Source organism: Bubalus bubalis, chromosome 17 (assembly GCF_019923935.1).
Source record: "Bubalus bubalis isolate 160015118507 breed Murrah chromosome 17, NDDB_SH_1, whole genome shotgun sequence".
Taxonomy (NCBI): Eukaryota; Metazoa; Chordata; class Mammalia; order Artiodactyla; family Bovidae; genus Bubalus; species Bubalus bubalis.
The window spans coordinates 3,329,759-3,353,014 of record NC_059173.1 but is presented as its reverse complement, the minus strand read 5'-3'; the positions used below and the strand labels follow the sequence as shown (position 1 = coordinate 3,353,014).

Here is a 23,256-nt window from a genome sequence, read left to right as displayed (position 1 = left end):
CCGGGATCTGACGCCTGATGCTCTGAGGTGGGGTCCGCAGCCTCCGGGATCTGACGCCTGATGCTCTGAGTGCAGCTGATGTAACAAGAGAAGAAATCAAGTGCACGGTAAGTGTCATGTGCTTGAGTCACCCTGAAACCACCCCCCACCCCCTTGGGGTCTGTGGGAAAATCGGCTTCCACCAAACTGGTCTCTGGTTCCAAAAAAGGCTGGGAAACGCCATTATAAAGAAGGCACGCAAACTGATAGGAATGGCCAAGGGACACAAGGCACCAATTATCAGAAGACAGAATGTACAGCGGCAATCATCAAGTGGTTAATGCTTAACCTCCAGGTCACCAAAGGAATATGTATACAAGCAATGACATGCTTTTTCCTCCAACAAATCAGCAACAAAACAAAATAAACACACACAAACACACAGACACAAAATCGCTTTAAAAACGAAAATAAATTTCGTTAGAAGTTGGTGAAACGGAGACATTCATATGTTGCTGGCAGGACTGCAAATCCATTTCAGCTTTTCTAGAAACTATGGACAATACCTATTATAAGAATCCTTCAATCGTTTACCACGTTACCCAATACTAATGCTAACTAACAAAGATTTCCAGCTTAAAGTTGTTTGTGGTTAATAGGAATATTGGAAACAATTTTTCAGAAAACCACTGTGCTTAATATGATGATGAAGGCATTATAGCGACATGGAAAGAGTCCCGTGAGGCAAGTTGGAGAAGGGGGGACCACGTGACATATGCCGTGTGGCGTGTGAGCTCAGCGCAGTCGCCACCAACTCTGTGCCACCCCATGGGCGGCAGCCCACAAGACTCCTGGTCCAGGGGATTTTCCAGGCAAGAATACTGCAGTGGGTTGCCACCTCCTCCTCCAGGGGATCTTCCCAGCCCAGGAATCGAACCCGCAACTCCTCCATCGCAGCGGATTCTTTACCACTGCGCCACTTGGGAAGCCCTATGCTTCCAGAATGTAAAACAAAATCCACTAAATGAAAGAAAAGGCAGACAAGAGAAGAGACGTGTCCCCAACTTTTCTCACTCCTTGGGCAGTCATATTTTTTAAATACCACAGGTAACAAGCCACCTCTAAAGAGAAGTCTTTATTTAACTAACACTTTGCCAGTGTTTTCTATGGGCCGGGCCCTGTCCTAAGGGCTTTGTAAATATTAGTTCAGGCTGTTTAATAGGTAATGGGAACCACACTGGTAATTTTAAGTTCTTTAAAATGTAAAGACTTAAATTTTAAACACATTAAATTAAAATTTAGACACATGAAAATTTTAATTGTAATAATATAGTTTATTTAAGATAATGCCTCCGAAGTATTATCATTTTGGTGTATAATCAATATGATTAATAAATGAAATCATTATTTAATCAATAAGTTAATAGTGAGAGAAATCAAAGAACTAAAGAGCTTCTTGATGAAAGTGAAAGACGAGAGTGAAAAAGTTGGCTTAACGCTCAACATTCAGAAAACTAAGATCATGGCATTGGGTCCCATCACTTTACTTCATGGCAAATAGATGGGGAAACAATGGAAACAGTGACAGACTTTATTTTGGGGGCTCCAAAATCACTGCAGATAGTGACTGCAGCCATGAAATTAAAAGACGCTTGCTCCTTGGAAGAAAAACTATGACCAACCTAGACAGCATATTAAAAGGCAGAGACATTACTCTACCAACAAAGGTCCGTCTAGTCAAAGTTATGGTTTTCCCAGTAGTCATGTACGGATGGGAGAGTTGGACTATAAAGAAAGCTGAGCGCTGAAGAATTGATGCTTTTGAACCGTGGTGTTGTGCCGGGAGCCGGTGAGGCATTCCACTCGTGACAAAGGTCATGAGGAAGGAGGCTCGGCATATGCAAAGGCGGGATCGAGCCTCGGGAGTCCCCCTGGATATTCTCGAGCATCTACCCCCCAAAAAACCAGAGTCTGCCTACTTTATTGCTTTGTGCTCTCACCTCTGACTTTACTGGGGGCTGTCCCCCACCACCATCTCGCTCTCTATGTCAAAGAGTTAACTTACAGCTCCAATTAATAAAGTTCCTGGGCATTAGCAGTTTTTAAATCCAAACCCCTCAGATAGCTCTCTAACTCGCCTGACAAGCTTACCCGGTCTCCTACAGCTATGCATACGATTGTTTACAGTCTCCCAGCCTCGAGAGGCTTGGGAAGCTTGAGATAATCAAATAGCTTAGAGCCTCTCAGAGAGTTAGAAACTGTCAGAATAAAACTAGTAAAAGATTTCATTGATGAGCCAATGCTTGCTGCCAAGTTTTCACATCCCCTGTATTGTATCCTTGAATGTGTATTAATTAATATAGTTGGTATGTAGAAAAAATAAGTGGTGGCTTTAGTGTTAGCAACTTTAGACCCTTAAGGTAATAAATTCTTTCCTTTGTTGTAAACCCATTACACATCCGCCCTATAGGAATGCAATTTTATCTAACACCTTCGGAAGATGGCGTCAAACCTTAAAATAATTACTCTTAGAGAAAATAAGTCTTTGTCAAGAGTCATAAAATGTTAATAGGCTTTCTGGCCAGAAGATGATGTAAATCACCTAAACCATTTGTATACAATGAATTTGCAGGAAAGAAACCCTGGTTTTTGATAAGGATCAAAGATTGCTGACTTTGCATCCCCTATTATCCTCTATGTGTAACTTAGGCTATAAAAGCCCCTGTTGAAAATAAAGCTAGGGGCCTTGCTCACCAAAGCTTGTTCTCCCCATGTCATTCTTCCCCTCAATTTCCAGCTGAGTCTCCATCTGGAGCACGGAACTCCTCTGCGACCATTTATTTGCCTGGGCTTCTAAGACCCACTCGAGAAGGTGTCTAAGGTGGGGCACCTTCCGCTATTCGAGAGGGCGCCTGCGGCCTCCGTGGTCAGAGCTAACCTGGTGTCACAGGCTATATCGATCTTCCGCGTAAACCAAGCTACTCAGCCTCTTTTCTCTACTGAATTTTCCTACTGAGCTATCCTCATTCTATTATTCTTTGTATCTTTGATGAATAAATAAATAAATAGGTCGCCAACGCCGTCTCCTCTTCGAATACCCTGGATTAGCCGGGGCTGGTCCTCGGCAGTGTTGGAGAAGACTCTTGAGAGTCCCTTGGACTGCAAGGAGATCCAGCCAGTCCACCCTAAAGGAGATCAGTCCTGAATACTCATTGGAAGGACTGATACTGAAACTCCAATACTTTGGCCACCTGATGCGCAGAACTGAGTCATTGGAAAAGACCCAGATGCTGGGAAAGATTGAAGGCAGGAGGAGAAGGGGACAACAGAGGATGAGGTGGTTGGATGGCATCACTGGCACGATGGGCATGAGTTTGAGCAAGCTCTGGGAGTTGGTGATGGACAGGGAAGCCTGGTGTGCTGCAGTCCATGGGGTTGCAAAGAGTCAGACACGACTGAGTGCCTGACCTGAACTGATTGTGCATTCTTTTCTTTTCTTTGGATCAAGTCTTTGAAGTCCAGCATTCGTTCTAAGTGGCACATTTCAACTCCATCCAGCCTCATTTCAAATGCTGGACCAGCCACATATGGTGTTCTTCTGTTTGCTTGTTTTTACATTTTCATTCATGTGTTTATTTCTTTCTGGCTCTGCTAGGTCTTCCTTGCTGCGTGGGCTTTGCTCTAGTTGCGGCGAGCGGGGCTACTCTTCATTGCAGTGCGTGGGTTTCTCGTTGCGGGGGCTTGTCTTGACGCTGAGCTCGGACTCTAGGGGGCAGGCGTGTGGGCTCAGTCATTGCTGCCCCCAGGCTCCAGAACACAGGCCTGGTTGCTCTGAGGCATAAGGGATCTTCCCTGATGGGTATCAAACCCATGTCTCCTGCCTTGGCGGGCAGATTCTTTACCACCGAGCTACCAGGGAAGTCCCTGTCTGTTTTGGTTTGGTTTTATTGGTCACGTCTCACAGCTTGCAGGGTCTTAGCCCCCTGGTCAGAGATGGAACCCGGGCCCGTGGCAGGAAAGCGAGAAGTGCTAACCACTGCACTGCCAGGGCACTCCCCACGTGTGGCGTTAGGGACTGCATTGTGTCCGCCCCCAATTCATACATTGAAATCCTAATTCCCAGCGTCTCAGAACGTGGCCTATTTGCAAACAGGGTCCTTACAGATGTAATTAGTGAAAAAGAGGTCAGAGTGGAGTGGGGTGGGCCCCTAATCCAATATGACTAATGTCCTTTTGAAAAGGGGGAATCTGGGTACATACATGCCGACAGGGAGGAGGCCACGTGAAGATGAAGGTGGGGGTCGGGGCAATGCTTCTATATATGAGCCGTAGAACACCAAAGATAGCCAGCAAACCGCCAGAAGCTAGGGGAGAAGCAGAGAATAGATTCTTCCCCCCCGTCCTCAAAGGGAACCAAGCCTGCTGGCCCCTTGATCTCGGCCTTCTAGCCTCCAGACCTATGAGACAATAAATCTCGCTGCTGGAGCCACTCGGTTTGAGTGCTCTGTTGAGGTAGTCAAGCAAATTAATACAGGTGGACAGTGGTTGCCGTATGGGACAGTCCAGCATTGTCTCATCTAATTCTCCAGACACATTCTAAGGTTGGTACTACGATTGTTCCCATTTATGGGTGAGAAAACCGAAACCAAACCCCTCCCCGCCAGGTCTCACACTCGGCAAGCAGCAAAGCCAGGATTGGAATCTAGGCAGTTGGTGCAGGGCCAGGTGCTAAGCCTCTGTCTGCTGAGGATGGTTCCAGGTCAACGTTGAGTCCCTGTTTTTCCCACGCAGTACAGCTGTCCTGCCCCGAGCCTGAGCCATCGCTGGGCATAGAGGACTTCCATGCTACCCAGCTGGGCGCCAGGCAGCCGGATCCCCTCTTGTGTAATGTGCCGTCTCCTCCCACTTTCTGAAACGTGGCTCATTTCCTTGGTGCTCCTGACCCCCGGGCCCAGAAGCCGGCTGTGATGGCGGCAGTGTCCCAGCATGTGACCCCGACCCCTGACCTCCCTGCCCACTCACGGCGGAATCTCTCCCTCCCACCTCCCAGCTGCTCCTAAAATTCCTGGCATCTCTCAGGGGCCCTGCTCACAGTCCTCATTCACACCTGCAACCTGCTAACTAAAGGGAAGCCCGTGCGGTGAAGGCCATCTGCATTGTTGGCATGAGATCAGCTCTGCCAGGAGCTCCTGCCCAGTCTTCCCCCATCACGGCTAAACTGATCCCATTCTGTGGATGTCTAGGCTGGGCAAATGCCGCTGGATGTTCCTCCAGGAATGTAGGGCTTGGCTTGGGTCACCCTAGGTGGAGGGATTGAGAGAGAAGGTCCACCTGACTCAGATGCCCAGGGCAGGGTGGCCTCACACCTGGGCCTGCCTGGGAAATGGAGATTAGGCTCTAGGGCAGCTGGGGGAGTGTCTCCTTGGCTCCTCCAACCAACTCAGGGTGACCCCAGGAAAGGCAGGACCTTACATGACCATACCCCCAGTATCATCTATACCCTAGAAACAGAGATGGCCACAAGGGCCTGGGAGAGAGAGAGGTGGCCAAGGGGATTCTGACCCACGACCCCCAAAAACCTGGGACCAGGGAAAGAGGCGGATGAGGGGCCATAATTGGATGCCTATCTTTCTTCTCCTACAAAAGACAAGAGGGACCTGGCCTTTCCAAACCACAAATGACCAAATAGGGTGTATATGGAGCTATCTGTCTCCCCTTGCTGTTACCTGCTGCTACAGGGCCTTTGCACATGCCATTCCTTCTGACTTGAGCTCACTTCCCTTCCCTCCTCCTCCCATACTGCCTATTCGTGCCTCCCCGTCTCCTTCCCATCTCCTATATGCTCAGGCAGACCCCTGCTCCTCTGTTGCAGAGACTTGCTCTCATTAGACATGGCTTGGTTTGACATCTGATTCACCCCCTTAACTGTCAGCCCCATGAAGGCATGGGTCATGTTTGCTGCTCATCTTTGGACCCACGTGCCCATTTCACATGTGCCAGACTCAGCCTCACTGGCCTGTAAGAGCCAGAACCAGGGTTTGAACCCTTATTTGCACCCAAGTCCTGTATCCTTAACCAATATCTGTCCTGGCTGCCTGAAGATAGAGAGTTCTAATAGAAATCTGAGCAAGACCACTGCTCTGGAGATCTTGGAATGTCCCCCCGAGGAGGTGGTATTTGAATTGGGCCTCTAAGACAGAAATAGGAGGAAGATGTTCTAGATGGAGGGGTTTGCATAAAGAAGCCTCCAGAGGCAAAAGGGAAGAGGGATACTCCAAGGGCAGCGGGCTCAAAAGACTGAGGTCAGGCCTCGCTGGGGACTATGCCTATCAGCTATCAGAGTGGGCGGTGGCCTTTGAAGCTTTTCGAAGAAAACATGGATGTGGTTCCTCCTGCGGCAGGAAGATAACCCTGGGCCTGGGTTGAAGGGTGGCCTGGTGTGAAGGGTGGCCTGGCCAGGGCGAATGTTCAGAGAAGCAACACTGGTCAGGACGCTATTGCACAAATCTGCGGTGGAGGCGGGCGGGGAGCGTGGGGGAGCGAACAGTGAGCGGGGCGGGTCAGAGCCTTGACTCTGTACCAAACCAGAGCTCTGTCACAACCTCGCTTGGGGAATCATCAAAGAGCTACTCGGTGTCTGATCCAAGGGAATTATACCCTACCTGTAAACTACAAATTCATTACAGCTGATGGTTTTGAGCACTTCAAATACCCAAACAGCAAATACAGAAACCCAGTGAATCCAAAAATTGTTACTACAGTTTTATTTAAGCTTGTTCTAGAGACATCACACTTGAAACTACTTTATTGATTCCTTCTTGTTTCCTGGGCTTCTCTGGTGTCTCAGAGAATACCTTTGGCAGGTATTAGACCTACAAATATAGCAGATGCAGGTTCAGGCCCTGAGTCGGGACGACCGCTGGAAAAGGAAATGGCAATCCACTCCAGTATTCATGCCTGGGAAATCCCATGGACAGAGGAGCCCGATGGGCTACATTTCATGGGGTCGCAAAAGGCTTGGACAGGACTTAGGGATGAAACAGCAACCATATATTTGTCTCCGTACCTTCCTTTGGTGTAGTCCTTGGGTTACAACTGTATTTTTTGACATCTTTAAATTTCAATATTCATTTTCCACTGTTGTGTTGGAACTTTAAATCTCCATAGATCCAAATGGAAAAGTAAAAATGTTTTAGATATTTCTTGGTATCAAAGCTTTGAGTTATTGGCCAATTAACTCTGGATTGGGTGGCGTATATCTGGGGGTTTCTCCCAAGGTGATTAAAGCCTGAACTGATGGTTATCAGGCTGAATTTACTATTCATAGCTCAACTTCACTTGTTACCTTGATCAGACTTTGAAACTTCACACTTTTTATGCATAGTTTGTTTGTTTACAACTTTGAATGCCCCTTTCCTTCTTCTCCAATATCTTTCTATGCTTTCCTATTTTTATTAATCATTGGTCCGATTTCTCTCTACCCTGCCTCATTGGTGGGGCTCTCTGGAGGCATGACTTCTGAGGTGAAGGCTCAGTTTGTCTCTGGTGGTCCTCTTCTCAGAAGGCCACCTTGTACACCCCACGATGTACATCACTGTTCAGTAGAACTTTCCACAAGGGTGGACACTTCCTGTATCAACCGTGTCTGGCTGGGTAGTGTTGAAGATAAACAAAGTCAAACGCTAGTTAAAGAGGTAAAGATGGATTTTATGAAGCATTAGCTATCGAAATAGGGAAGAGAGCCTGGCATAAACTGAACTCAACTCTGTTGAAACAAAATGCAATTTCTTTCTTTCTTGTTTTTTTTAACTGCATCAGGTCTTGGTTGTGATTCAGGGACATCAGCTGCAGCATGAGGGATCTAGTTCCCTGACCAGGGATCGAACCCAAGCACCCTGCATTCGGAGTTGGAGTCTTAGCCTCTGGACCACCAGGGGAGTCCCTGAGAGGATGGAGGCTGAGCAGGTGAACCAGTTCTTAGATACCTTCACACTAGGAAGGGGAGCATGTGAGCCAAGAGTTCTTTCTCGATGGGGAAGGAATGTGCATTCAGAGGGGCAGCGGCACAGCTGCTTGCTAGGCAAGTGTATTAATCACGTCTCCTATTTTCTGTGTTCTGAAGCTTTGACACCTGGGGCTTTGCTGACCCTGGAGGGACCACCCCTCCCAGGGAGAGCAGTTCCTAGAGAGAGAGTCAAAGACCTTGATGCTGGGAAAGACTGAGGGCAGGAAGGCAAGGGGGTGATAGAGGATGAGACAGTTGGATGGCATCACTGACTTGTTGAACAGGAGTCTGAGCAAGCTCCGAGGGATAGTGAAGGACAGGGAAGCCTGACGTGCTGCAGTCTGTGGGGTTGCAAAGAGTTGGCCACGACTGAGCGACTGAACAACAAGAGAGAGTCTTGCCCACGAGTGTGCTTTTCAAATACAGAGCCCACACTCCCGCCTCCTCCTGTATCAGACTCAAACTCAGGGCAACTGGTACCCAGAACCAGGTTCCAGACAAGTGGGACAACCCCTTGGCCCCAGAGCCTGAGGAAATCACTCAAAATAGCCAATTCTAGGCCTGCTGACCCCGCCTCACCCATTCCTTCTGGGGAAACCATAACAAAGGCTTTTGCCCGCAGGTCCTCCCCCTCCTTCCACCTCATGACCACTCACCCCCCACGCCCAAAGTTTCTCCGGGTGATCCCCTGTGGCATCCATGCCCTCTCCTCTTGGGAACTATGAGTAATGCATTATCTTTTAAATGGCAATTGTTTCCAGTTCTGTCGGTCATATTATATTTCACATTTTCTTTCTTTTTTAAAGTATTTATTTATTTACTTTTGGCCGTGCTGGGTCTTCACTGCTGTGCGTGGGCTATCCTCCAGTCGCAGCGAGCGGAAGGCCACTGCCTAGTTGCGCTGCTTAGGCCTCCGGTTCTGGTGGTCTCTCTTGCGGAGCGCGGGCTCTCGGGCGCTCACGCTTCAGTAGTTGCGGCCCCTGAACTCCAGAGCGCAGGCTCAGTAGCTGCGGTGCACGGATTCAGCTGCTCTGTGGCATGTGGGAGCTTCCCGGGTCTGGGATCAAACCTGTGTCTCCCTCTTTGGCGAGCAGATTCTTTACCACTGAGCCATCAGGGAAGCCCTGCACTTTTTTTTTGTTTTAACACAATGTATTTCAGACCGGGAACTCCCGACTCAGTATCGGTTGGTAGAAAAGGGGCCACGAGTTTTCTCTGAGCTTGAGTCACAGGGGCTGGAGAGTTTCTGTTGCTTTGCTGGCTGCCACAGCCCCGGCAGTTCCAAAGATGCAGACCCACTGTGACAGATGGGCTGGGACCAGCTCGGTAGCATCCCCGTTCCTGGGGAGCTTGGAGGGCAGTCTGGCTAGCGAAGGCTGTGAGCTCACTGCGGACCTCGAGGCCACAGAGGAGGGTGTGGGAACCGCGAGGCTTGTCTAGAATTGCTCTATCTTCTCCAGGGAGGTTTGGTCCGGGAGCAGCACCTACACGGTGTAGCTGATGTGCTTGGGGTGGATCAGGCTGTAGGTGTTGTCAAACCTCAGGACGTCTGTGTTGGCGGGACAGACATTCAGAGAGGACGCCCACCTGGGACCTCGCCCTCCTGTGCAGGTACTAGACCTGGGTGCCACTGCCACACCCGAGAGCCCGGAGCCAGGGCCCCCTACCTGGTGGGACCTGATGCACGGCAATGCACCTGCCCCCCACACCCAGGTCCAAGAGGAGCCATCCCTGCCAACACTCACAGACGCCGGCTTCCGTGCAGGTGAGGCTCCCGTCCTCGGGCACCATGTGGGCATTGTAGCGCTGGCTGGCCAGCACCTCCGTCATCTCCGCAGCCCGCTGCCGCTCCCCCATCTTGGTCTTCAGGAAAACCCCGAAGCCGATGTCCCCTCCGTCCGACGCGAGCTGCCACCTGCAGGAGACATGGCCCCACTGACTGCCACCTGCCTGGGCTCCGGGCCCCTGCCGACCACACCCAGGTGTGTGTGGGGGGGGCGCAGTGCCCACCTGAGCACGCAGCCCGGGAACAGGATCTCGTTGTCCACCTGCAGGGAGGAGCCTCGGCCCACGGTCGCCTGGTGGTCGTACTGCACCCTCACGTGGTTGCGCAGGTAGTAATGCTGGGGCACGTCGCCCCCGTAGTTGATCTGCAGGCGAGGGTGGTGAGCGGGCATCGCACCACGGCCATCTCCCCTCCCTCCCCGTCCTCTGGGCACCGGACCTTGGTCAGGCACTTGGGGTTGCCATCGGGGTCGGTCATGGTCCCCCCGAACTCCACGGGCAGCTGGTTGGGGCTGATGAATTTCAGCAACTCTTGCTTCCAGTTGCCTGTGGGGACAAAAGTGGGGCTCTGTGGGGGGGTCGGGGGTTCAACAGAGGGAAGTGGGGCCAAGTCCAGGGCCGTCCTGTCCATATGACAGCCTCCCCCTCCTCCCACATACTCTCAGTGCCTCCAGGACAGAAGCCAAGAAGATCTAGGTCCACAGCGTCTGTGTGACCAGTTCCTGCCCCTTCAGCCCTGGTACCCACCCCTATCCGTCCAGGTGTTGGCCCATGAGGCATTTTTTTTTTTTTTTTTTTTGGCCACGCCACGTAGTTTGTGGGATCTTAGTTCCCTGACCAGGGATCGAACCCGGGACCTCGGCAATAAAAGCGCTGAGTCTAACCACTGGACCAGCATCTTTGCAGGGACTCAGATCAGTGTCTCCTGGAGCGTGAGGCTGAGCACGGGCTGGCTCTACCCTGGGCTTCCCTTTCCCTCTGAGACTGAACTCAGCCTTCCAGTCAGTCCCTGCCCTCAGCTCCTGCATCTCCAGCACTCTCAGAACTGGGGTGCAGATTGTATCAGCCCTTCTCCCCCAACACTGCTCTGAGAAGCCAAGGGTGGTCCACAAAGGAATGAGAGCATTATGAGAGCAAAGTGGGAGGAAGCAGAGGTGAACTCCTAGCATGCCCTGGGGGCAGTGTGGACACAGAAATGAAACAGACTTCCCATGCATTCTCCTTTAAGGGAAAAGAACTCTTCATTTCTAGGCTATTATTTTATGGAAAAAAATTAAGGATGTGTACAAAGATTCATCTATAAGCATCTTCACACCTCACTCTTCCCTAATGGTAAAAAAAAAAAAAAAAATTACAAACAACCTAAATTTTGGACTTTACCAAAATAGAATAAAGTTTATCACATGGTATGTGAAAAAGGTAGGTTCTAAAAGAGTATAATGTGGTATGAACCCATTTTTTTAAAATGAATTTCTTTGAAAAGATAGTACATGTTAATAATAGTTCCTTGAGAGACAGGATTTACTCTTTCTTCTTTAATATATTTCTATATTTTTCAAAATTTCCAAATTTTATCATTATGTAATGTGGAAAACCTCTGTCTTTTACTCCCCATTTTATGGGGGCAAACTGAGGAATCTGAGACTCAGAGCCGGTGACTCAGCCCACTTGCAGCTCACAGGTAACGTAGTTGTAAAGAATCCGCCTGCCAATGCAGGAGATGGGGGTTCAGTCCCTCGGTCCAGAAGATCTCCTGGAGAAGGAAATGGCACCCCACTCCAGTATTCTTGCCTGGGGAATCCCATGGACAGAGGAGCCTGACAGGTTACAGTGCACGGAGTCGCAAAGAGTTGGACACGACTGAGCAGCTGAGCACATGTGTAATTTGAAAAACCTGCCTCTTATGCTCCCCATTTTACAGGGAAGCATGAGGAACCTGAGACCCAGACAGAGCTGGTGACTCAGCCCACTTGCAGCTCATAACAGACAAAGTCATCCCTCAAATTCACATCTCTCAATCCAGAATTGGGGGCCCTCCCATAGGCTGCCTCTGGGGGTCTCTCAGAGCCCTCCTGGCCCCTCAGCCCTCTGGCAGGTGGACACATTGGCCTCAACAGTTGCTGCCTAAGGGAGTGGGTCCCCCAGAGCAGCTGTGTCCCCGAGCCTGGTGCCCTTGCGTTCGGGAGCCCTCAGGTCTGCGGAGGGGCCGCCCTCAGCTCAGGCTCTGAGCTGCAGAGGAGCTGCCCACTCACCTCCAAGGATCAGCACCTTCCTGCGCGTCTCCTCAGTGATGTACGGCTTGATCAGGTTGAAGGCCACCGGGAAGAGCTTGGGGGCTGAGACAGGCACCGTTTCAGGGTTTCCTGGGGTCTCCTTTCCCTGCCTCGTTGCCTCCGTGTCCCCTGCACTGTCCCCCACCCCCATTTATGCATATGCGGAACTGGTTCACTCACCCTTCACAACAATTAAATTCTTCAAAATCTCAGGGTAGTTTGCCTCAAGTGCCGAGAAAAACTGTAGGGTCAAACTCAGGTCAATGCATAAGATGCAGGTGCCTAAATGCCGCCCCCTTAAGGCCCCTGAGGCCTCTCCAGACACCCCAAAAGCCGCCCAGACAAGAGGAACTCCCCCTGTCCGGTTTGTTGGGTCCCCGTCACAGACACGCCCCCCGAAGCCACGAGTGCAAATTCTTGACAGATTTCCAGGGGATGACCCCACCTCCTGCAGACCAAAAAATCCCCCTCAGTCAGGTCTCTGGAAGGTTCCCCTCTATGTGGCTTTGGGAACAAAATGCTTCCAGGATGAGAAACATTCAAAGTGGCAAGGCATGGCTTTTTTGTTTTAATTGGAGTATAATTTACATACCATAAGTTTCACCCTTTCACAGTGTAGAGTTCAGGGGCTTCCGTGTATTCACCAGGCTGTGCACCCATCGGCACTGTCTAGTTGCAGAATATTCTCGCCACGCCGGAAGAAACCCCGCACCATTAGCAGTCACCCTTCCCCACTCCCTGCAGCCCTGGTTGACTACCAGCGTGCTTTCTGTCTCTTATGGATTTACCTAAACTGGATATTTCATATCAAGGGAATATATGTGGCCTTTTGAGTCTGGTGTTCTCAATTTATTACGTTTTCATGGTGGTTCTTTTTTTGGGGGACCTCGTCGCACAGTTTATGGGATTAGTTTCCCAACTAGGGATTGAACCTGTGCTCCTTGCGCTGGAAGCGTGGAACCTTAACCACTGGACCGCCAGGGAAGTCGCTCGTGGTGGTTCTTGAAATGTTAAAATTTTTAGGTTCTCTGCTATCCTGGATTGAGCAGAAAGAAAAGGCAGGCTAGCTGCCCCGGGGGAGGCAGATCTGATCAGGGTCTCCCTTCCTTCCTCAGGAGCCCTGAAGATGACTTGCTCCCAGCCCCCTCCCAGTTAAGAGAGGGGTGAGCGGGGAGGGAGGATCAGAGGGGAAGGGATACCCACGGGGACCCTGACCAGCCTGGGGACCGAGCCCTGTTGTTGTGACCTCCCGGACGTGCGGTGGTGATACTGAGGTGATGGCTGTGGCTTGGCACAGCCCTAAGAGACTTGGGGTTTGAGAGGATCCCTGCAGGGTCTTCCGTGATGGTCCAGTGGGTCAAGAATCCACCCTCCACTGGAGGGAGCGTGGGTTGGATCCCTGGTCAAGGAACTAAGATCCCACAAGCCTCAACTAGAGAGAAGTCTGTGCTCCACAAAGATCTGACAGCCAAAATAAATAAATACGTAAATATTTGAAAAAGAAAAAAAAGGAGCCGCAAACCTGTGGGTGGAGTTAGAGAACCTCCCCACACACAGCCCACACCAGCAAGCGAGGGGCAGAGACCCAGGCGAGGGGACAGCCAGCCCCCTGGGTAGGGCTCCCTCACCTCCTGGACAAGCTCCACTCCTGGCTTCCACAGATGTCTCAGGCTCAGCCCCTCGAAATCAAAAACAGTCGAGATTTTCTCCACTTTCTTCCCCAACTGCAAAGGAATGCTGAGAGGTGAGACCCCAGGAGGGTCTGTGCCCCCCACAGCCCACAGGAAGTAGGGCTGGGCCCAGCTTATCCTGGCGTGGAGGTTTCATGCCAGGAAGCCAAGTGCAGGGAGACAGGGCCGTCCCGAGGGGCACCTTCCCATCGTCTGCCCCTGGGAAGGCAGGTCACCCGAGCCGTGTCTACTCGGAGGTGCTGGGAGGAGCCGAGGAGCTCAGGGAGGCAGGTGCCCAGTGCTGGGGGCTTCTTGGAGGGGCCAGATTTCGGCGGCCCAGGGGGATGGGGGGGCCCTGGGACCCCCACCTTCTGGCTCTGCTGCTCACAGTCTCGCAGGAGCAGCTCCAGGCTCCAGAAGTTGAATCTGAGCAGCTCTTGTTTGGAGACGGAGAGGAGGAGGCCCTTGAGATCCAGGCCCCTGATGATGTGGTACCAGACGGGGCTGCCCTCCCTGTCGTGGCCGCAGAAGCCACTGGGCTCGTACAGCCTGACCACCTGGATGGATGCACGAGAGAGCGGGGCTGGGCGGTGGGGGCGGGTTTGATGGAGAGCCGGGGTCTGGGGCGGGCAGGGCGCCGGGGGCTCACCTCTGAGGGCTGCCACGTGAGGATGTTGTCCAGATCTTGTTGCTTCCTGAACTTCATATGCTAGAGACAAGGGAGGGTGGGGCGGAGCTGAAGACCCCTCCTGAGCCAAAGAGTCTGCGGGGACCCAGGGATGCCAGGCCAGGCCCTGCTGCCCGCAACCACTGAGGGCCCGCCAGGGCATCCCGGGCTCCATGGACCAGAACTGAGGGTGGGGATGCAAGGGGGACGGAGAAGATGGGGTCTGACACGGATGAGGACAGAAAGACTCAGAAAGGACCACATGAAGCCCGCATCCGTAGCTGCCTCTCCCTGAGTCATCCCTCCTGGTCCCCAGGCTCCAGTCCCCACATGGCTTTCCAGGGAGCCCCACAAGCAGGGTCAGACTAACCCTAACCCTAAGCCCAGCTCCCAGTCACCCTTAGTCAAAAGCCTAGACTCCCTCGGTGGCCTGCTGGGTCCCCGGGGATGGGCCTGGGCCACCCACTCAGCTGCATCTCTCCCCTTTCTCTCTAGGCCACAGCCTCCTGTGCGCCTGGGTTACTCCAGCTCGCCCGCACCTCAGGGCCTTTGCACGGCTCTGCCCTGTCTCCAGTCATGACACGGCTGCCTCCTTATGGGCATTCGTGCCGGGGCCAACACATCACCCTTCGGCAAGGAAGGCCTTCCTGCCCTCCCTCACTTCTTTCTGCCTTACTGTCTTGGCTGCAATTTCCACTCTCAGAAATTGCCTTGTCTATTTATTGATCTGGTTTCTTTTCTCTCTCTTTCCACCACTGCACTCTCCCCAGTGCGAGAACCAGCGAGGCTCAACTTTGAGGTGCAACAAATGGTCGTTGCAAGAAAGGAAGGAAGGAAGGGAAGAGGAAAAGAAAGAAGGAAGAAGGATGGAAAGAAGAAAAGACAGGGAATTCCTGGCAGTCCAGTGGTTAGGACTCCGGGCTTTCATGGTTGAAGGCCCACGTTCAATCCCTGGCCCGGGAGCTAAGCTGCCACAAAGGGCAAGAAACGGGGCCGGGCAGGTGTTGCCCTCACCTTCCGCAGCATGGCCTCTGATTTCTTCAGGTCAAAGCTCCGAGCTGCAAGGAGGAGATAGGGTGGTGGTTGTGGACTCCTGGGGGCAGTGATCCTAGCTTGTGCCCCTCGGTGGGTTACTAGCCTCGGGGTTACTGTCCACTCAGAGGTGCTGGGAAGAGTCGAAGAGCTCAAGGAAGAAGGCTCTGGGTGCCCAGTGCTGGGGGCTACCTTGGAAGGGTCAGGCTGTGGCTAGCCGGGGGCTGGGAGGGTCCCCCGGCCCCCTTACCTCCTGCCTCCCTGATTCCCTGGGCTGATGGCAATGGGTGTGCCCCTGGGAGGGCCTTGGTGGTGGCAGTAGACAAAGAAGGCACTACCCAAGAGGAAGCTAGGAAGAGAAGGTGTCCAGAGAAATAGCATGTGGAGTCCCTGCCACATCCATGGCCACTGTCAGGGCCCTGGGGACCATGTTGTGCCCAGGGTTCGTTTCCTAATGCTCTAAAACCCTGAAGAGATCAGACCCTCTGTATCTGGTGGAATCACAGAGCCAGGAATTATGTAAATCAAGAGCCTCTTCCTTCTCAAACATCATTGAGGATGCCAATGAAGTTTTGTTTATTTAGGTTATATCTGTTGATACTTACTCAATTAGAAATTAAAATTGTACACAGAAACTGTGTACACAGATAATACATATGTGCGGTTGCTTCCAATGCCTGTGATTTGCGGCAACTTGTGACACAACAAGAGAGACCTCGTATGCCCTTGACCTTCAGCTCATGTTACCGTCCATGCTCACCTCGGAGCCAGCGGAGCAGGAAGTAGTCGTCGGTGCTGGGCAGGACGGCCAGGATATCCTGCACGTTCTCCTGGAACTGAGGGCAGAGCGGGGAGAGACCCGGGTGGGCAGGGCTCCGCGGTACCCCACGGCCGCAGGGGACAGGCCGGTGCCACAGGCCTGCGGAGCCCGCGGGAAACGGGGTGTCTGAGTAAAGGGGGCCCACGTGTGCTGGGGGAGCCGAGGCCTGGGCCAAGTCACAACAGTTCCCTTCCTCCCTTTGGGAAATGGGACAATAATGATGAACCAGTTGCCCAAAGAGAGGATGAGATGTAGATTTTTTTTTTCTTTTCCTTTTTTATTTTGGCTGCACCATGAGGCTCGTGAGATCGTAGTTCCCAACCAGGGACTGAACCCAGGCCCTCAGTAGTGAGATTGCAGAGTCCCGACCTCTGGACCTGCCAGGGAATTCCCTGAAATGTGGAATAAATGAGATTTATAGGGCTGACTCTTCCCTTACACCCATGGGAGCAGGGTGGGTCCTCCTAAGGGCCCAGCTCTCCACTCTCAGGGAGCCCCCAGGTCAATTCAGGTGGGAGGGTAGGTGACATGGAATCTAGGCTCAGAGAGGTGGAGCAATTTGCCCAGCGTCACACAGCAAGAGGCAAATCGTGTGTTTGATCCACACCCCATCACCCAGGCCTGAATGAGGGGTGATTCCACCCAGCCTGAGAAGACCCTCTGCAGACAGGCCCCGGGAGGCGATGGGGCAGTTTAGCTGGGCCCCAGCCCTCTCCAGGGGCTGAGGGTGCCACTTCAGTGTGAATGTCACTGACTCTGAGACATAGCCAGCTCTCGGGACTCATGGACCTGGACCAGGACTCAGCAGTCCCAGTGCCGTCTGGCCTGAGTCATTCTCCTCTTCCTGCATTTCAGTCTCCTTCGACTCCAAATGGGAGGGTCAAAGAACTAGCTCTGGGCCCCCCAGCCCCAAATGAGCTGATAACCTCTGTCCTCAGAAACACAAGGAAGGGATTTCCCTCGTGGTCCAGTGCATAAGACTCCAAGCTCCCAACGCAGGGGACCTGGGTTTGATCCCTGGTCAGAGAACGAGATCTCACATGCTGCAACAAAGACCGAGCATGCCACAACTAAGAACCGGCGCAGCCAAAGGAAGAATTTTGTTTAACATATATTTAAAGAAAGGAAGAAGCACAAGGGAGTGTTTGGCCCTGAGCTAATCACTTGATTCATCCTGACAGGGTACCGCTAGTACACCCATCCCCCGCCCAAGGGAGGAATCTGAGGCTCACATGACCTGCTCTGCCAACATCTGGACCTAATTCTGTTTGTTTGTTTTGGCTGAGCCACGGGGCTTGTGGGACCCTCGTTCCTGGACCAGGGCTCTAACCCGGGCCCTTGGCAGCGAAAGCAACGAGTCCCAACCACAGGACGGCCAGAGAGGCCCCTGGACCTAATCCTTGACCCCAGTTGTCTTGTAAGAGGACTTATTCTCCCAGCCTAGCTGGAATCTGCCCTCTTTCAGATGTAGAATTCTTCAAAGGCAGGATTCAGGGCCTCCCTCCATGCTACTGAGGTGAGCGACTGCCTGGAGCCCTCACTTGCCGTGTTCAAGCCCGAGGGAAAGACCCCAACGAGCTAGAAAGGACGCCTGCCCGCTCCTGCGTCCCCCAGATCATAGCTAAGGCTGGGACCTGCCACCCCAGCAGCGCTGACCTGTGGGGTCCAATAGAGTGGCCACTAATGTCTGAGACGTGGCCAGTCTAAATCGACATCTGCCGTGAGTATGAGATACACGCGGGATTCTGAAGACTTAGTACCAAAAAATTCTCAGCAACCCTTTTTATATTGATTACAGGTTGTTGCAATTGATTACATATTGATTACATATCGTTGTTGCAACGATAACAACTTGGCTCTATCGGGTTAAATATATTATAGGGAATTCCCCTGCAGTCCAGTGGTTGGGACACGGCTTTCATTGCCGAGGCCCAGTTCCTGGTCCGGCAACTAAGATCCTACAGTCCGGCCAAAAGTAAATGAGCAAAATATATTATCAGAATTGATTTCACTTGTTTCTTTTCCCTGTTTTAATGTGGCTGTTAGAAACTTTGAAGTGACACAGGTGGCCCGCATTTGTGGTTCACGTTGTTTCTATCGGATAGCGCTAGTGTAGACACTGGTCTCCAAGCCCTCAGAGTTGGGAAGAGACCTGGGGGTACAGAGCTCAGAGGGAATCAGGGGCCCCTGGGGCATTAGGAGAAACTGAGGCCCGTGTAGCACTCTCCCCTCCCCCACCCCCTGCCACACTCACCTGGGCCAGCGCCCTCTCCTGCGAGGGGCTCAGGTCACCCACGTGCCCACTCATGCTGCCCACGGCGGTGTGGGCTCCGGCTCCCTGGTCCTGAGTGCAGGCCCCACTGTGTGTCTCCCTGCAGGCTCTCCTGTCTTCTGCTGAGCTGCTAGCCCCGCCCCTTCCTGCCAGGCCTGTCCTCTCTTCCTGGCCGAGGTCAGTCCTTGCCGGGTGCCTAGGGCACTGACCCTTGACTGGCCTGGATTCACATCCTCCTCTGTGAAACAAGGGCAGCGAAACCTGCCCCACAGCATGTTGAAAGCTGACACCGCCTGTCGTCACGCACCCAGGGGCTGCTCTCCACCCTGCCTCCCGGCCCCCACCCCCGGCTCCTGTGTTCCCAGCAGGAGCCTCCTTGAGCCAGGAAGGCCACCACTCGCCCCCGACAGAGGCCTGGAACCTCACTGTGTGCCCCGGGCTCCAGGGGCCGCCCCATGTGTCTGGAGCAACTGCCCAGGACTCATCACAGCCTTGAGGGCACGAGGCTTCAGGGGAGAGGAGAGAACTTCCCAGGCCCAGATCCAGCAGGTGGATGTGTCGCCTGGAGCTGGGTCACACCTGGCCTCGGGTGAGGGGTGACAGCGGACTCCTGGCTAGTCAGCTGCCCCAGCTCCGGACAAGAAAGCCAGAGCCCAAAACCAGGACACGGGGGGCTCGTGTGTGCACGGGACCTGCACGCAGTAGGTACTTGTCCGAGACAAACACTCCCACAGTGTACACAGTAGGTGCTCAATAAGAGCTTGCCAAAGGCCTAGAGGAGCTATCCTACGTTGAAGGTCAGGAAGGGCAGCGGTGAGGAGATACCCCTCGTCCAAGGTAAGGAGCATTGGCTGCGCTTTGCTGGAGCAGCCGTGAAGAGATACCCCACGCCCAAGGTAAGAGAAACCCAAGTAAGATGGTAGGTGTTGCAAGAGGGCATCAGAGGGCAGACACACTGAAACCATACTCACAGAAAACTAGTCAATCTAATCACACTAGGACCACAGCCTTGACTAACTCAATGAAACTAAGCCATGCCCATGTGGCAACCCAAGGTGGGCGGGTCATGGTGGAGAGATCTGACAGAATGTGGTCCACTGGAGAAGGGAATGGCAAACCACTTCAGTATTCTTGCCTTGAGAGCCCCATGAACAGTATGAAAAGGCAAAATGATAGGATACTGAAAGAGAAACTCCCCAGGTCAGTAGGTGCCCAATAAGCTACTGGAGATCAGTGGAGAAATAACTCCAGACAGAAGGAAGGGATGGAGCCAAAGCAAAAAGAATACCCAGCTGTGGATGTGACTGGTGATAGAAGCAAGGTCCGATGCTATAAAGAACAGTATTGCATAGGAACCTGGAATGTCAGGTCCATGAATCAAGGCAAATTGGAAGTGGTCAAACAAGAGGTGGCAAGAGTGAATGGCGACATTCTAGGAATCAGCACACTGAAATGGACTGGAATGGGTGAATTTAACTCAGATGACCATTATATCTACTACTGCGGGCAGGAATCCCTCAGAAGAAATGGAGTAGCCATCATGGTCCACAAAAGGGTCCGAAATGCAGTACTTGGACGCAATCTCAAAAACGACAGAATGATCTCTGTTCGTTTCCAAGGCAAACCATTCAATATCACAGTAATCCAAGTCTATGCCCCGACCAGTAACGCTGAAGAAGCTGAAGTTGAACGGTTCTATGAAGACCTACAAGACCTTTTAGAACTAACACCCAAAAAAGATGTCCTTTTCATTATAGGGGACTGGAATGCAAAAGTGGGAAGTCAAGAAACACCTGGAGTAACAGGCAAATTTGGCCTTGGAATACGGAATGAAGCAGGGCAAAGACTAATAGAGATTTGCCAAGAAAATGCACTGGTCATAACAAACACCCTCTTCCAACAACACAAGCGAAGACTCTATACATGGACATCACAAGATGGTCAACACCAAAATCAGATTGATTATGTTCTTTGCAGCCAAAGATGGAGAAGCTCTATACACTCAGCAAAAACAAGACCAGGAGCTGACTGTGGCTCAGATCATGAGCTCCTTATTGCCAAATTCAGACTGAAATTGAAGAAAGTGGGGAAAACCACTAGACCATTCAGGTATGACTTAAATCAAATCCCTTATGATTATACAGTGGAAGTGAGAAATAGATTTAAGGGCCTAGATCTGATAGATAGAGTGCCTGATGAGCTATGGACTGAGGTTCATGACATTGTACAGGAGACAGGGATCAAGACCATCCCCATGGAAGAGAAATGCAAAAAAGCAAAATGGCTGTCTGGGGAGGCCTTACAAATAGCTGTGAAAAGAAGAGAAGTGAAAAGCAAAGGAGAAAAGGAAAGACATAAACATCTGAATGCAGAGGTCCAAAGAATAGCAAGAAGAGATAAGAAAGCCTTCTTCAGAGATCAATGCAAAGAAATAGAGGAAAACAACAGAATGGGAAAGACTAGAGATCTCTTCAAGAAAATCAGAGATACCAAAGGAACATTTCATGCAAAGATGGGCTTGATAAAGGACAGAAATGGTATGGACCTAACAGAAGCAGAAGATATTAAGAAGAGATGGCAAGAATACACAGAAGAACTGTACAAAAAAGATCTTCACGACCCAGATAATCACGATGGTATGATCACTGACCTAGAGCCAGACATCCTGGAATGTGAAGTCAAGTGGGCCTTAGAAAGCATCACTACGAACAAAGCTAGTGGAGGTGATGGAATTCCAGTTGAGCTATTCCAAATCCTGAAAGATGATGCTGTGAAAGTGCTGCACTCAATATGCCAGCAAATTTGGAAAACTCAGCAGTGGCCACAGGACTGGAAAAGGTCAGTTTTCATTCCAATCCCAAAGAAAGGCAATGCCAAAGACTGCTCAAACTACCGCACAATTGCGCTCATCTCACACACTAGTAAAGTAATGCTTAAGATTCTCCAAGCCGGGCTTCAGCAATATGTGAACTGTGAACTTCCTGATGTTCAAGCTGGTTTTAGAAAAGGCAGAGGAACCAGTGATCAAATTGCCAACATCCACTGGATCATGGAAAAAGCAAGAGAGTTCCAGAAAAACATCTATTTCTGCTTTATTGACTATGCCAAAGCCTTTGACTGTGTGCATCACAATAAACTGTGGAAAATTCTGACAGAGATGGGACTACCAGACCACCTGATCTGCCTCTTGAGAAATTTGTATGCAGGTCAGGAAGCAACAGTTAGAACTGCACATGGCACAACAGACTGGTTCCAAATAGGAAAAGGAGTACGTCAAGGCTGTATATTGTCACCCTGTTTATTTAACCTATATGCAGAGTACATCATGAGAAACGCTGGACTGGAAGAAACACAAGCTGGAATCAAGATTTCCGGGAGAACTATCAATAACCTCAGATATGCAGATGACACCACCCTTATGGCAGAAAGTGAAGAGGAACTCAAAAGCCTCTTGATGAAGGTGAAAGTGGAGAGTGAAAAAGTTGGCTTAAAGCTCAACATTCAGAAAAGGAAGATCATGGCATCCGGTCCCATCACTTCATGGGAAATAGATGGGGAAACAGTGGAAACAGTGTCAGACTTTATTTTTCTGGGCTCCAAAATCACTGCAGATGGTGACTGCAGCCATGAAATTAAAAGACGCTTACTCCTTGGAAGGAAACTTATGACCAACCTAGATAGCATATTCAAAAGCAGAGACATTACTTTGCCAACAAAGGTTCGTCTAGTCAAGGCTATGGTTTTTCTTGTGGTCACGTATGGATGTGCGAGTTGGACTGTGAAGAAGGCTGAGCGCCGAAGAATGGATGCTTTTGAACTGTGGTGTTGGAGAAGACTCTTGAGAGTCCCTTGGACTGTAAGGAGAACCAACCAGTCCATTCTAAGGAGATCAGCCCTGGGATTTCTTTGGAAGGAATCATGCTAAAGCTGAAGCTCCAGTACTTTGGCCACCTCATGCGAAGAGTTGACTCATTGGAAAAGACTCTGATGCTGGGAGGGATTGGGGGCAGGAGGAGAAGGGGACGACAGAGGATGAGATGGCTGGATGGCATCACTGACTCGATGTACATGAGTCTGAGTGAACTCCGGGAGTTGGTGATGGACAGGGAGGCCTGGCGTGCTGGGATTCATGTGGTCGCAAAGAGTCGGACACGACTGAGCGACTGATTTGATCTGATCTGAAAGAAGTGATGGCAAGGGAAGCTGGAAGGGGCCGCCTCTCCCTTTTCGGTTCTTATATGGGTCTCTGGTGCCTGGGGGTGCCGAGGGGCACCCCCTCTTCAGACTCCCTGCCTCAACTTGCCCCCTGACTGGGCCCCGCCCCAGGGTCACGTGAGTTCTCTGCTAATGAAACCAGCCCTGCACTCCTGTGCCTTGGCTAAGGTGTTAGCCTCCGCAGGGATAAGGGACCAGGTCAGTTAGGACAGGTGTGGAGTAGGCCCTCAAGGGTGAAATAGCTCCCTCTCTTCCCGCTGCCCTATTGGCTCTCCCTCTTTTTCACCTTCTCCCTACCTCCTTTCTTCTCTTCCTTCCCATTTTTCTCCCTATTTTCCTTTTTCTCGACCATGCAGCCTGCAGGATCTTAGTCCCAAGATTTGCACCCACGCCCCTGCCATGGAAGTGTGGAATCCTAATCACTGGACCCTTTCCTCTGTCTTTCAACATTTATTAAGAGCTGACTGTGTGTCAGGCACTGGCCTGGCCACTGGAGGCTGGCTGTGTCCATAAGACCCAGGCCCTGGCCTGGAGGGGC

General features: G+C 51.5%; 1 protein-coding gene across 2 annotated transcripts; it reads right to left on the bottom strand.

Annotated features, from left to right (window-relative positions):
• Positions 1 to 6,728: 6,728 nt before the first annotated feature.
• LOC102402274 (putative SEC14-like protein 6) lies at positions 6,729 to 18,667 on the bottom strand. 2 transcript variants are annotated; one of them, XM_025267347.3, is made up of 12 exons: positions 18,486 to 18,665; positions 16,172 to 16,247; positions 15,394 to 15,437; positions 14,362 to 14,421; positions 14,081 to 14,269; positions 13,671 to 13,766; positions 12,223 to 12,283; positions 12,022 to 12,105; positions 10,209 to 10,315; positions 9,995 to 10,134; positions 9,730 to 9,899; positions 6,729 to 9,533 (listed from the first exon to the last, which is right to left on the bottom strand). In XM_025267347.3, exons 1-12 carry the CDS (start codon positions 18,537 to 18,539, stop codon positions 9,469 to 9,471), a joined length of 1,146 nt encoding a protein of 381 aa, XP_025123132.3. In that variant the 5' UTR covers positions 18,540 to 18,665; the 3' UTR covers positions 6,729 to 9,468. The 2 variants fall into 2 exon arrangements, with proteins under 2 accessions (XP_025123132.3, XP_025123131.3); XM_025267346.3 differs by lacking the exon at positions 15,394 to 15,437 and having other exon boundaries at positions 16,172 to 16,330; positions 18,486 to 18,667.
• Positions 18,668 to 23,256: the final 4,589 nt, after the last annotated feature.